Here is a 16117-nt window from a genome sequence, read left to right as displayed (position 1 = left end):
ACAATAAATGGCAAGAACACATATATAACATTTTGTTCAAGTGAAATAATTGGTAAGCATTTGCATTGGATCCCCTGTTTTCATCTCTTCCATATAAGATTATATAAACTGTTAGATTAATAATATTGATCACTCCAAGATTTTAATTTCCCATTAAATATTAAACCTTCAACTGACATGAAGAAAGAAGTGGGGTTTACCACTGCCAAATCACGTGTACACTCACTTAACCATTTGTCCGTGACTCTACTAACCAACAACTTCAACTGTTCAACAACAACACAATCACACACACACACACACACACACACTCTTATTATTTTCTTTTCTTTAACCACTTGTCTGCATCATCTGTCTGATTCAACCCTGCAACTTCACCAATAATGCCAGTTGGTCTAATCATCATGTTTTTATGTTCCAAAGATTTGGTAAAACATGTTGTTACTACTTTCAAGTCATTTCATCACTCTCCAAAACTCTTTGATTACATATCTTTCTTGTTCATTTCAAGATTACAAATATTTCATTTCTCCATAAATATTCAGTCAAATTTCCTTCCAAGATTCATAAAAAAGTTCTAAAGTTTGCATTTTTATCTCAAATTTTTCATCTTTTTCTTCAAATAAGATGAAATGAAGAACTACAAAACATATGTTCCAAAACCCTTTGATACCAAATCTTTCATTTCTCCATAAATATTCAGTCAATCATTCAAACTTTTATAAACCCATGTCAAATTTCCTTCCAAGATTCATAAAAAGTTCTAAAGTTTTCATCTTTATTCCAAATTTCACAACTTTTACTTCAAATAAGATGAAATGAATAACCAAATCTTTCTTGCTGATTTCAAGATTACAAATCTTTAATTTCTCCATAAATATTCAACCCATCATCCAAACATCTTTAAATCAAAAACCCATGTGAAATATCCTTCCAAGATTCATAAAAACCTCTAAAGTTTTCATCTTTATTACAAAATTTCATAACTATGAAGACCCACAAAGCTTCTTTCTTTATTCTATTTATCACAAGTTTCCATCTTTGTTTCCAATATGTATCAAGCAATGATCAAGACTCACTTTTGAGTTTAAAATCATCAATTGATCCATCAAATGTTTTACAATGGAACAAAGAAACTGATGTTTGCAAATGGGTAGGTGTTAAATCATGTTTTAAAAACAGAGTGTCAAAGCTTGTTCTTGAAAATATGAACTTGAGTGGTGTATTGGATTCAAGAATCATAAACCAATTGGATCAAATTCGGGTTTTAAGCTTTAAAAATAACTCAATTTATGGTCCAATTCCTGATCTTTATAACTTAACCAATCTTAAATCACTTTATCTTTCACATAATAACTTTTCGGGCGAGTTTCCGGCGAGTTTAACGACTCTCCACCGTCTCAAAATCGTTGTTCTTTCGAGTAATATGCTCTCGGGCGACATTCCGGTATCGATTGTTAATGTAGAGAAGTTGTATACATTTTATGTTGATGATAATAAGTTCACCGGAAAAATCCCTCCTTTTAATCAAAGTGGATTGAGAGTTTTGAATTTTTCTAATAATAAATTTTCCGGTGAAATTCCGGTGACCGGAGCGTTGTTACGGTTCAATTCGACGTCGTTTTCCGGTAATGTCGGGTTGTGTAGCGATTCGTTTAATATTAATATTCCGTGTGGGTTTGCTCAGCCGGCGATGGTCGCGGCGGCGGTCACGGGAACACGTCGTCGGGTGACCGAGGTCACGACGATAATCGCGTTTATCGTTGGTGGGTTATCGTTAATTTGTGTGTTAATCACATTATTAATGTTGGTTTTAAAAAAAGGGAAAAAGAATAAAAAAATATTCGCCGGCGGTAAAGGTGCGGCGGGTGGAGGCGGGACGGGTGGGAGTGTGGGGTCGTCGTGGGACGGTGACGGTGGTAGTGGTATTGGTGGGATGGGGAGGTTGGTGTTTTGTGGGGGTGGTGGGACCGCAGAGATGAGTTATCGGTTAGAGGATTTGTTAAGAGCATCAGCGGAGACGTTGGGAAGAGGTACAGTGGGGAGTACGTATAAGGCGGTGATGGAGACGGGGTTTATAGTGACGGTGAAAAGGGTGAAAGATGTGAGGTGTCCGGGTCTGGACGAGTTTTGTAGACATGTGGAGGCAATCGGGCGGTTGAGGCATAGGAATTTGGTGCCGCTACGGGCGTATTTGTTGGCCTGAGAGGAACGCTTGCTAGTGTTTGATTATTTCCCTAACGGCAGTCTTTTCTCTCTCATTCACGGTATGAGTAGTCAATTTTACATTTAACATCTAGTATTAACTGTCAACATAAATGAAATAATTTCATGTGTCATGGACTATAGTCTACAGCTTTAGTGATCAATCAATTTTCCTTTTCCGTACCAAATGTTCTTATATAATTATTTACTAAAATGGTCTTTTTTTTCTATGGAGAGATTCTCAAAATACACATTTTCATAAAGGTATTTCTAGTTTTACATACATTTTACAAAGATATATTCTTAAATACACACTAAAAAGCAACTAAAACAACTCGAAAGGACTAGTTTTTAATATCAACAAGTATTTTATAAAACTGGTTGGGACTACTATTTTTGGCAAAAAATTACCGAGACAAGTAATTTGTAGCATAAACAGGTTGGGACGACTATTGTAGTTAAAAAATAGCTGGGACGAGTTTTTTATGAAATTTGTTGTACTTTTCTTAATATTATATTATTATATTTAATATTAGTTATAAGTAGTTTTTCTTTTATAACTTTTAAAATATAAAGTTTTAAAAAATTCCAAATACATCGTTGAAGCGTGTTTTTTATCGATGTGTTATTCAGAACCGAGTGGATTGAATATATATTGAAGTTTTTTGACCCGCTCGATTTTGAGTAAAAGTAATGTCAGCGCGTAGATAAAAGAAAATGTGTCTCAACGATATATTCGGAATTTTGTAAAACATTATATTTTAAAAAGTTAAAAAAAGAAAAGGTATTATAAGTAAAATTAAATATAATAATATAATATTAAGAAAAGTATCAAAAATTTTATAAAAAACTCTTGCTGACTACTTTTTACCTAATATAGTTGTCACGACCATTTTCATGTTACAAAATACTCGTCCGGGTAATTTTCTTACCATAAAATAGTCGTCCCATCCAGCTTTATAAAATACTCGTTGACACTAAGAAATTAGTTGTTCCAAGTTGCTTTTTGTGTGTATTTTGAGAATGTCCATGAATTCAATTGATTGTTAGAACCATGAATTTTTATATTAAATCATCCATTTAATTAAGAGAAATAGTGGTTTATTTTAGTGTTTTATGCCTCTATAGTATTTTCATAACAATTTTAACACCAAATCCTTTTTGCTTGCACAGGATCCAAAACATCATCTGGTGGCAAACCTCTTCACTGGACATCCTGCCTCAAAATCGCGGAAGATCTAGCCACCGGACTCCTCCACATTCACCAAGCCCCAGGAGGCCTAAGCCACGGCAACATAAAATCATCCAATGTCCTCCTAGGCCCTGACTTCGAGTCCTGCTTCACTGACTACGGCCTCATTTTATTCAAAAACCCAAACTCCACCGAGGATACAAATATCAACTCCCTCTTCTACCGAGCCCCAATGCCGCAACTTCCAAAGCCCGCCCTCCCAACAAGCCGACGTCTATAGTTTTGGTGTTCTTCTTTTAGAACTCCTGACAGGCAAGGCTCCAACCCAAGACCTGGTTTCTGACCATGGCCCGAACCTCCCTACATGGGTCAAGTCCATAAGGCGAAAAGAAACCGAGTCAAGTGATGAAGCGTTGTCTTCTGTGAAACTTGGGGCTCTTTTGAACGTTGCGATGGCTTGTGTGTCTGTGGGCCCAGAGAACCGGCCTGTGATGAAGGAGGTCTTGAGGATGATTAAGGAAACAAGATTGGAACATGCTCATGTGTCGCCGAATAGTAGTGATCATTCACCGGGGAGATGGTCCGATACGGTTCAAAGCTTGCCAAGAGATGATAGTCTAAGCGTATGATTGGAAATGTTGGTTAGTCTAACTTTTTAAGGATCAAGATCTACCTTATTGTATGTACTAGATTCATAAACAATAAATGTCAAGGGTAGTGGTGTCATTTATGAAATAGTTTTGTGTATTTTAAATAAATAGTTTTGTAACCATGTTTCATACATACATCTATTATTATCGCTTCCGCTCTGCATCAATATTAGGCCTTCAAAAGGTAAAATCATAAGGCCGAAAACCAATTCGACCATCTAGGCATATGATTGAACATGAACAACCATGAAGATGATTCATTCCGCTTGCTAAGTATCACTCAAATACAATACAAACACGGTTCTCCAACGGCTACACTTGATTTAAGCAGCAAGCTAAACATTCTTAGCTCTTTGAAAATGATGTTTTACAAACTTTCTTATTGCGTATTTGGATCTAACTAGGCAATCAACACAGTTTCATACAAAAAAACCCAACATCTCCAATAAAGTTTTCATCTTGATGAGCAAAGTCAAGGTGAAAACAAGTTGACCGTTGACTTTCATTTTCAATTCTGTACTTAGAGAAAACTATAACCGATAAAAGTTGATATTGAAACCATCCCTCACCAACATCCCGGTTCTTGTTTCATATTCATCCCGCCCAATGAGGCGAACATCGTTGTTGACTGTCAGAAAAGTCAAAATCAATATCAGTGTTTCATATATTACTCCAGAAACCAAGTAGGAAAGTTACCTGGGTTTTAATTGAGACAATGCTATTAACAAGATCGTCGTTTAATGTTACAAGCAGTGGCGGCCCGGGAATACATCTCATGCTGCAATAAAGTAGAATCCTTGATTATTTTCAGAAAAGGAAAATCAATATTTAATTATTTATCAATCAACGGGTCAGCATAAAATAATGGGTCAATAACCGGTGGAAAGTCAACCCAAAATGTATTTCTAACGAGTACCACTTCCTAATATCTTTATTCAAAAAAATCTCTTTAGTTTTTCTATGCATAAAGAGTATTTTGAGGCAAGCTAACCATTTCGACTACTAAAAATTACCTGTTTTACACAAACCCGGCCCACCCTTTTTGCCACCTTTAATACTGGTTTATAAATATTTAACATACTCGTTTAAGATGGCGGTTATATTGTTCTTCATCTGGCTAAAAAGGTCAACATTGTCCTGCAGCTGTTGATTGATTTAAAGCATCAGTTTAAAACTACTCAACTAGGCCTGTAAACGAACCGAACATTCAATGAACCGTTCGGCGGGAAGTTCGTTTATTTAGTAAACGAACGAACATGAACAAAAAACTTGTGTTCGTTTAATTAAACGAACGGACATGAACATGTTTCATTCGTGAACATTCATTTATGCTCGCTTATTTATGTTCATTTATGTCCATTTATTTATGTTCGTTTACATAATAATAGCAAATAAATAAAGCATTATCTGGAAGAGTTATCTGCTTAATGGTCTTATTATGTGTTCATTTAAGTGTGTTCATATATGGTTGTTCATGTTTGTCTGTGTTCATAACATTTGTTCATTTATGTTTGTTTATCTTTGTTCAATAATGTTCCTTTATGTTTGTCAACTGTTCGTTTAGATTTAAACAAACGAACACGAACATGTTCATTTTTTAAATAAATAAACACGAGCAAAAATATGTGTTCTATTAAGTGTCCGTGTCCGTGTCCGTTTAAAGTTAAATAAACAAACACGAACATGCCTTTGTTCGTGTTCGTTTACAGGCCTATACTCAACCACACAAGATTCTAAACCGCAATCTGTATTATCAGTCCTTCTAATTGAAAATACTCAACACGCATATATACATTAGACACATGATATTACTAACCCTTAGTGCAGACATATTAGTTGAGATCTGACCAAGAACTCGGCTGTTCTGTTCCAACAGATGTCTTATCGAGCCTCGTAATGCTGCTTCAACAAATACAATAAATAATTTAAGTCATTGTGTTAATAAAACCATCAAGATCCTCAATGAATATAAGTACTAGCAAGATTATTATCGTCGCCGACATAAAAAAATACCCTAATTTCCTTTATTATCAAAAATTAATTACGTGAACGGTCCCTTTGTGTGTCCAAATTCTGGTATATGTTTGAACTTGTAGAGGGGACCAACATTTAATATATTATGTATTTTTAGATTTATTTTTTCTCTTTTTAATAGTGAGGGTGTTTTAGTCATTTTACACCTACTTAATATAAAAAGTGGGTTGGGGGCTAAATCCGTATTTTTAAACCACAGAAATGGTATCCAAAACTTGGACCAAACCACATGGGCCATCCGTGTAATTTACTCAAAAAAGGTTAGCTTTCATCCACCTCGGGACCATAAATGTTACGTTTATGCATAATTTGTGGTGTACTTTCCCATACTTGAGGACCATTACCGAAACTTGGACATACCACAGGGAGACCATTTATGTAATTCTTTCTATTGTAAAATGATGAGAATAAATAGTCAAATACTGACCTTCAACATGAATGCCATCACCCCGAGGTCGAGGGTTCATTGAAAGTGAAAACGGAGCCACATTAATCGTTGAATGCACACTTGACTTTAAGGATGATTCCATCACTTTATCCTGAACAAAATATGACATGTTGAACGATGAGTGTTGTACTAGAAGTACATATCTAATTAAGAGATAAACAGATACCGGTATTTAATGACAATGTAAACAGAGTATTAGACATTAGTCCTTACAAGCAAGTTGTTAATTATTATCTTGAGATCTTGCAAATTCATCTCATGTAAGTGTGGCCGGGTACCTGACCATATCAAAGCCCTCATTATCCTATAAGCGTTGTCGGTTTCTAATGGCGTGTAAAAATAAACCATAGAATCCCGGGACACACTAATATTCTAATTTAAGCATTTAGTGCATGGCTATAACTTTTTCATTAATCTAATTACCATAATTCCATAACTAACTTTCCAAGTATCGTTTTTATTGGTAACCATGAGGCCCGTAATCTTTTGGAGGGGGGGGGGGGGGGATCACAGGCCCACCGATACCCTGCTCACAAGTGGCCTTTAAGGGGTTAACACGATCAAGTATAGTTGATTTATAAATTGTGATGGCGTACCTTCTTATCTTTTGTCTTCTTCCACAAATTCTGTTCCTCATGTTTCCTTCGTTTTCTCTGCCAAATATTTCATTTTAGTCCAATATCAAGAAAGGAGCTTTTTTACGTTCATAATGCATAACTTAAGCACCAATACCATGGGTAGTTTTGCAGCTCATGATAAGAAACCAAGTCACAATAAATAACCCAATTGAAGGATAACGACCAAACAGATGTCTTTTTTTAAAATCGACCCGTTTGACCCAAACCAAACTGAGGCATCTTTTAAAACGACTCATTTTGACCCAAACTCATTTTGCTCATAACCCATTTTAACCAAACCCGTTTTGACCCATGATCCGAACCCGCCCGACCCGCCCAGTTTGTCAGGCCTACTTGTTAGTACATCCCGTTCCTCGGGTCTGATTTAGGTAAACTAAAGACATAGTATTTAACCAAGTAACCAACGAAATGAAAACAATACAACACTAAACAAAAAGTCAGAAACTCACCCCCATCCACCTACACCGCAACGCAACATCCCGAACCGTCTTATTCCGCAATGTGGCAGCAATCTTGACATATCTTATAATCCCAGGCTCATCAGCATATCTAAAATCATATATCCAACCATGTCAAATGCATATAAAGTTATAAACCAATAATAATATTGTTCATGACTAAAAATTAATAACCAAGAAACATACTTGGGAAGTGCTTCCTCTAACTTATACTGCTCCTCAACCGACCACTCGACCGCCAACCCGGTTCGATTCTTCAAATCCGGCACCGAATCAATAACAAGAGAATCACCCGAATTCCCCGAAAAACTCAAGCTACCAGTACTATTCATTCTAAGCAAATCATCTCTAGGGCTAGATTGAAAACATATAGCTTGTTGATTCATACCAGAACCTTGAACTAGATGAAACCCAGTATCCATTATCACTCAATCATCCAATCTTTACAATAAAGTTGCTTACTTTATGCTGAATTCGAATGGAATTCAAAACCCCAAATTGAAACCCTAATTCCCAAATCAGACAAATTCGATGATAATAAGAGTCAATAGTTTAATACCCGTATTGATTTCATCGAAGGTTGACTTGGGTTGATCCGAATTGGGGTTTAATTGATGAATTAGGGGTTAATTGAAATTGAAATTGAAATTGAAACCCTAGGTTAATAATAATAATAATAATCATTTTGATTTGTTATTGACTTTCTCTCTCTAAATATTATTATTATATTATTATTGATGGTGAAGGAATTTGGAATTGGTGATGGGATTCAGGAAAAAGTGCTAATCATATAAGAATTTGATGCTCATTAGTGTCACCATTCCACCAAATATCATAATAATAAAACTATAGGACATAAAGATATTTGGTGACAGAGTATAGTAAATGGTTTTGTTGGTGTTGTAAACCTAACTTATAAAGTGTAACCATTAGTTTAGATAATATCTAAATTTATCACAAATATGAAATATCTGTTATGGGGTAAGGTCATGGTATGTGTTGCTATATTTGTATTCGTGACTACTTATGACACGCGATTGATGATGGTGTGACATATATTTGATTTGTTTCTTGTTAAAAGAATGGTTAAGTCTTCTTGCATTTTCTTTTAAATCAATTTAAGTATGCTCATGTGAGATTTGTGGGACAACCTTTAACGACTGCATTGTATGGATATAAGAAATTAACTTAAAGCGGTGGCTAGATGTGGTGTCTTGTGGTGATGGTGACTTAATACCTTGTCTTTTATGATATTGTTATTTTATTTCATCTTGTTGATATAGATGTCGGTGTTAACAAGATAAACAACCGTTGTAGTTTGTCGTCATACATTTTTATTGACACAAAAAATGTGGTGTGAAAGAAAAACATAAATAAGCACTTTGGTAGGATTTTATGACTTGTTAAAAGAAAGATGCACACCTAGTAAAGTGCTTACTCGGGGTCCATTTCCACCACTTTCCATGAAACTTTCGCTAAAACTTGCAGTACTACCAATGTTATGTTATTTTGTTAAAATTGATTGCTAAAAAAAGTTATGTGTTTCTAAATTTACTGTATATTCCATTATCCAATGCAACGGTTATACAAGTGAAGATTCATGTAGATAATAAAATGTTAACGATATAGTGATATGATGTTGAAAGGTAAGAGAACTACTATACATAAATAAGAGTGATAACATTTAATGTTATGAGAACTGCAACACATAGCAATGATACAATGTTCAGGTGAACTGCAATAAACATTATTTCCACGATGTGTAACGTATTTATACATTCGGCTTTAACTGACCTTTAAGCATGCAACATGAACATTTAGCATTCCTTTTTTTTAGTCCAAACATGTATCCTAGCAAAAGGCAAGAATGCATGAACGCAGTTGAAATTATCAAATGTAAAAATGTATAAACACAAAGAATGATGTTTGGAATGAGTTGTTAGCCAGTTTAAGTGTAAGCTTTGTGTAAAAACACGATAAAGCCAGGACTCTAGTCGCAAATGGATACATCATGATCTATGAGACATAAACAAGATGATTCGAGCCGATAGTGCTCTCATTGATAACCAAATGATTACAACAGCTCATACATGCATACATACACACTCGGTTAAGCTCGATTTACCACGATGTGCACCTTGTGATGGCCTATTATCCTAGAGAATTCTGCATCATAATTCTACAAAGTGATAAGGAAATGGTAGAATTTCATCTCCTTTGCTTGGGGTTATGCCTATAAATAGGCATGCCCTACGCCTAACACCCTTAGGCGTATGACACCAAGCAAATGATCATCCATACACTTACATAACAAGTGTATGGCTTTAGTTATTACATATAACACACCATACGCCAACATCTACGCGTAAGGCTTCAATAACTCGACGTATGGGCACTATATACTTACATTCCCAAACGTATGGGCCATGACATTTACATGTATTATACATGACAAATTTAGATGCATGACCCATTATCTTATACATAGTATCATGAAAACATGTGGTTATTAAGTGTCATTAGTCGTGCTCTAATCTTTTGATAAGTGAATAACATTGCACAACCACTCACTTAAATGTCTTACAAATAAACTGGAAACAACGATTGATACCTATTGAGAAGAGCTTCAACCAATTTTGAAGTGGTTATAATTTTGTTGTTGAATTTTGATTCATGGTTGTAGTCATTTTCTAGGTGTTAAACAATAAGCTTTGATAAAAAAAATATTAAAAAATATCTTGGTCGGAGAAGGCAGATATATACATACATATATATTTACGTGGTGTTGATATGTTGAATGATGTAGACGAGTGGACATACATACATACATACATACATGATTTGAGAACCATTCCTAGCCATCAATTCTTCTTTTTATTTAAAGGGTATAAATGGAATTTTGCACATTTTGCACATTTGGAACAGTTGGAAAACGTATATAAGCCATCGCAGCTTCAAATCCGATTCTGAACAAGCGGAGGACCATCAAAACTTTAAACCAAAGCCATTAAGGTATATATTTCTTCATTTGTTCTTCAATTTCGATCATATAGGGTTTCTAATCAACACAAAATGGAACTTTGACTCAACGCAAAGTTGAAGTTAGGTTAGGAATTTAAAGTTTGTATTGCAAATTGCGACTTCAATGAACTATAATTGCGACTCCAATGAACCAGTTTATTACGAATTTAAACATGACTAATGTAAGTATTGGATCTACAACATATTCAACTGAGGAAGTAAACAATTTTGAATTGATTAATTGAACACGCGCAAACAACATTGATGATAATCACAATAATATGAATCATGTTGTACCTCCTTCCGTGGCATCTGGTAATATCAATGATCCTAACCGGCCTTTCTATGTCACCAGTTTCGAACAAAAAGGTAATTTCAATTTCGAATGCGGTTGTTCATAACATGTTAATGTATTAGGTTAGATATCTGACTTTTGTACGTTAATCGCAATGATTGTATACCTATAATAATTGTTTGTTCATATATGTATATATTAGGTTTGATATATGTGAAGTATAGTATGTGAATTATTGAACTATTTTGTGAGATACAATCTATGTACACGTATGTACATATTACAACTCTCGATACTATCCATGATATATTCAGACCAATCATACTCATTATACATATTTAACAAAATTATAGTTGCGCATTTGATAAGTAATCGAAACACAAATAAGAGAAACTGGGAAAGGGTTTTTTAAATAGAAGCGTAATAACCTGAACAAATAAAAATGGTGGAAAGATTTCAAAAGAAATTCCAAGGAAGGTTCCCTCTCTCCTAGAAATTTCAAGGAATGTTCCATCTCTCCATGCAACATGGAGGAGCCTGTAACAAACTAACAAATACAATCCTGCCAATAACAAATTTTATACTCAGTATTTATACCACCCTTGCAATATCCAAAATCATCCCCTTAGCCACTTTTAGTATTTCCTCCTTTACCCCTTCTGGAATAAACTTATAACAACTTAAGTTTGTCATTCGTGGTGAATAGATTAATAACCTCATCACTACTATCCCCTTCTAAAGAAGTCTTGTTCTCAAGACTTGGATAAGGAAATTGTCGATTGACCCATGAAGAATCCTTCCAAGTTGCGTCTTCAAGAGGCTGACCCTGCCCATGTACCAGCTACTGTTCATGTACTCAGGACCATCCCAAAGTAAACGAGTAGCTACCACTAATGTTGGAACAAGAGGGTCTTTGTCAGTAATTACCTAGTCAGGAGATAAAGTTGATTTAACAGCCCCTGGAACGACTTTCTTTAACATTGTAAGGCCCCATACCTGAGCACCTTACTAACAATTGTATTTACACTTGAACACAACTTCATTATCAAAGTTTATTAAAACTTTCTCGGAATATTATTACATTTACATAATACTTTATTTCTAAAATGACTCTTTGGATGCCAACACCGTGTGGATAGCCATGCGCGCACTCCAAGCTCATTTACTGTCTCTATCAACCACCTGCGTGCATACTAAAAATCAGCTACGCTGAGTGAGGTCTGGTGTTAACAAGCAACAAGTCATACTTACACATTCATACTCATTCGTATCCGAAGATACACATACCATTCTTAACTTGTTCCACATTCATATATTTATACAAACTCTATTATCATTCAAACCATACATACTTAGTACATTCACGTTCAAAACTTACCTCAACCAACCTAGAGTATGTTCATAGTCTGCCGTCTATACATATAGTCGTGAACACGTACAAGGTCCGTAGTCCTTACCTGTGTTCACCATTCATGGTACGTACAAGGTACGCGGCAGTCTGTACCGTATATTAAGGCTGGGAAAGATGTGATGATTTTTTAACATTTCAGGTTAGGAAAAATACAAGTGAAATAAGGTGGAATGCTACAATTGACATAACGACTATAAAGCCTACGAGGATTCTAAGACTGGTGGTGTTGTTTTTTTTTTTTTTTGCAAATTGTAATACAACTATACAAGTGGATGCGTTTAGTCACTGTGTTCTCGAGAATGAGTTTCAATTTGGTGTTCCTGAAAGCTTTGGTAAATAGATGTTCGTACAATCGTACAATAACGTTTCGTAAGACAAATAAAATACTCCCGCCATGGTTGTCTGGTGTTCTTGAAAGCTTTGGTAAATAGATGTGTATACAATAAAGTTTCGTAAAACAAATAAAATACCCACACGCCACAATGCATGGGTAATAATACTTGTTAGTATTAAAAATTACAGTTTATCTAAAATAAGTTTAAATAACAAAAATATTTAATATATAATGTTATACATACATTGCTTGCATGAATTTCACAAAGTGGGTCCGCGCATGTGTTATCTATTCAGGACTTGAAGTTTTCTACCTTAGTGTGAAACAAGGATAAATAAAAAGCATGAATAAGACATCAAAGATTCATAAATAAACAGTTTAAATGGTGTACCTGTGATAGAGATGACCGATAGCGAGGTCGGTTTTGGGTTTGGTGCAGCTAAATGTGATGATCGGAGATGGTTTCAGCATGAACCAAAAGAACATTGAGAGGGTGGTTTGGAATGAAGATGGGGCAAGAATTGGTTTTATAGTTGAGCTCGTTGGAGGTTGAGAGCGACATATCAATGTACACCGGCAACATTTATGGGATTTTGAGGGATTTGATTCTTTTGTTTTTGTTTTCTTTCTCACAATTGCATACACGTACTAGGAGGTTGTTTTGGCTTTTCTAGCCTTCCGCCAATCACAACAATATGGCTAAATCGTATAACTTTTAATTTCCTTTTCTTCATCTTTTGGTATCTATCTATATTAATTCCCATGGCCGGCTCTAAGGGTGTATCATGTAAGCGCCCGACTGTGGCACGTTTTATCGGGGGCACAATTTTTTTAAAAAACATTCTCGACATTATATATATTAAATACCTGAATGCTTATAATCCCACTATTTAGATTACTCAAAAACTTATAAACCCATTAAAAATCGAGAAGGGCCCATCACTTTAAATTAGTTAATAAAAATTATATAAATAATTAAAAAACGAATAGGCCGGATAACATCATCGAACACCATCAATCACGGTATCTGCAGAAAAGAGTTTTTCAAAATTATAATTATTGAAATTTTATTTACGATCCACAATGCTCCAAGAAAGACTTAGCTGGTTAGCGATGATAAGTATCAAGAAAGAGATATTATATAGCAGTTTGCGAAGAGTTAATTCACCAATTTGTTATTAAGAATGTTATGAGAGCTTCATAAATCCTTGGTTAGCTATTAGCCTATTCAGCATGTCATAAAATGATTCTAATAATATTATTTTGCTAATTGTTATGTTTATTGTCATAACTTTAATCAACATATAAAAAAATGTGTTTACATTATTTAGTACGTTAAGGATTAAAAAACGTATTTTTCCGGCTCAGTCGGAGCACGTGAATTCTCAGGGCTAGCCTGTAAATGAATACTAAAAAATCATATGTGTTACTTTCTGGTTTCTCCCCACCCTTCTCGAACCACCAGATTGTTTGATTTGTGATTTGAAGATTCTCATGCTTTTGACCCAAATTTGCGGGTATGGTTCTCACCAAACACAGATAGTCCTTATATGAGTTATAATATCTCATTTCTTTGTGATACCATCTTACTATCACACAATAATTTCGCGGGTCATGGGTTTCACCAAACCTATATAGCTCTTAAACAGGAGATAACATCTCATGTATTTGTGAAATAATCTCTTAATCATCACAAAACAATTTTCACGGGTCATGGGTCTCACCAATCCTGAATAGCCCATAAACGGTTTACTACGTCTCATTTATTTGTGAAACTCTCTTCTCATCAAACCTTAATTTAATCTCTCTCATCTACATATCGTCACCTACATCAACCACCTCTTTTTCATAAGACAAATATTTGGGAATAAGTTATAAGTCATAATATTGTGACTTATCAAGTTATCCCCTTACACAATCTGTAATGTTAAATACCTTTTTAACTTTTTCAAAAAGTTATTAAGTTATAAGTAGGCTAAAACATGCAATCCTAAACACCCTCCGTAAACAGTAATCAATGTTCTAATAGTAACATAATGTATTACAAAAACACGTGTAGGGTTCATATTTTTACACAACTTTTTCAAACTATTACAAAGTGCCAAGTATACATGTATTAAACATGCCTCATGTAAATTACCTCGCCTATCAAATGTATAACCTCTCAAAAAGATAACGATTGTTCAACATTTTTTACTATGTTCCATTTTTTCATTATCAAAACAATCACTTAAAAACCATGACATAATCATCTATTCATATGTTGCTTTGCACACCCGATCAAAGGCGGCAAAACATGTCGGGGTGCAACGGATTACTCAAGAATACAAGACTCTATTAAAGTGACAATATTTAAACAACTCATTCATTCCATTTAATCAACAAAAGTAACACAACATCGTTCATACAAAATAACACCAAATATAATAATTTAATTGTTCATTCTTCTAATAATCTAAACGGTCTCAAATAAGATAGCATCTTCGAACTCCAATCAACCAATAATCAAATCTGTAACAATGCATAAAATAATATTTGTCAACACGAATGTTGGTGAGCAATTTCATAATTTTGAGTATATATAATATGAGGCAAAATCCACAACTCGTATATGAAACTATAAATAGAAGCAACAATTGCGGTATATAAATCATAAATAAATGAGGATCTTTTCTAATCGGTAACAACCGACATACTCGGATAATGAGACCCTATTCTACTAGCACAAGGCTAAAGTAGTTAGGGGTGCATATGATCATACTTATTGAGGTTCAACAACAACATAAAAATAAACACTCGTGCACGTAAAGCATATGAAACATATAACACACTATAGAGCAAGTATTCTAGAATCATACACCCTAAAGTTTGTGGTTTGAGGATCGAGTACTATAAATCATTCTTGTTTTGAATAAGTATGCATGCTACCTCCAAAGTATGAAAACGGAAATATAAAAAAATAAGATACTTGTTTCTTTCTCTTGTTTGAGACAAGTCGTGAATATCGAAGTCTTTTTTTACAGTGAAAGAAGCTGGGAAGAAGTTGTTTAGCTAGTTGGTGAGGTAATAGCTTACCAAGGCGATGATCAATAGCTGGTCCGAGAGGATGATCAGCCACACACACTGGGACTGAGACTCAGTCCAGGGATGAAATGTGTAACATTATGAAAATTTCGAGTTCAAAAATGGCAAATTCCAAAGCCAAGTGACCAAATTTGCCAAAATCCAAACCTTAGGGTTTAAAATGAAAATTCTGTTTTCTTGACCCATCGATGGATAAGAAGAGAGACCCATCGCGTTGTCTGACAACGAGACACGTGGCCTGCCACGTGTCGACACGTGATGCAACGCTCGCCACGTGGCAAGTCTAGGATGTCACTGGCCTGACCTACGTCGCGATACGCGACGGGTGACCAGGAGGCCATCGCGTA

General features: G+C 35.0%; 1 protein-coding gene and 1 pseudogene across 2 annotated transcripts; one reads left to right on the top strand and one right to left on the bottom strand.

The window, feature by feature from the left end:
* The first annotated feature begins 680 nt into the window (after nucleotides 1-680).
* On the top strand, nucleotides 681-4149 carry LOC143551347 (inactive leucine-rich repeat receptor-like serine/threonine-protein kinase At1g60630; annotated as a pseudogene).
* Nucleotides 4150-4315: 166 nt separating this feature from the next.
* Nucleotides 4316-8464, bottom strand: LOC143551346 (uncharacterized). Of its 2 annotated transcripts, XM_077041801.1 has the most exons (8): nucleotides 7812-8463; nucleotides 7617-7716; nucleotides 7126-7182; nucleotides 6509-6620; nucleotides 5864-5946; nucleotides 5129-5190; nucleotides 4744-4825; nucleotides 4316-4675 (listed from the first exon to the last, which is right to left on the bottom strand). In XM_077041801.1, the coding sequence occupies exons 1-8, from the start codon at nucleotides 8045-8047 to the stop codon at nucleotides 4613-4615; spliced, it is 795 nt and encodes a 264-aa protein (XP_076897916.1). In that variant the 5' UTR covers nucleotides 8048-8463; the 3' UTR covers nucleotides 4316-4612. The 2 variants fall into 2 exon arrangements, with proteins under 2 accessions (XP_076897916.1, XP_076897917.1); XM_077041802.1 differs by lacking the exons at nucleotides 4316-4675; nucleotides 4744-4825 and having other exon boundaries at nucleotides 5142-5235; nucleotides 5775-5946; nucleotides 7812-8464.
* Between the last annotated feature and the right edge of the window lie 7653 nt (nucleotides 8465-16117).

This window comes from Bidens hawaiensis, unplaced genomic scaffold, assembly GCF_021521415.1.
Source record: "Bidens hawaiensis isolate Kalapana, Puna unplaced genomic scaffold, B.hawaiensis_p1.1 tig00016367_1, whole genome shotgun sequence".
Lineage (NCBI taxonomy): Eukaryota > Viridiplantae > Streptophyta > Magnoliopsida > Asterales > Asteraceae > Bidens > Bidens hawaiensis.
This window is presented reverse-complemented; position numbering and strand designations above follow the sequence as displayed.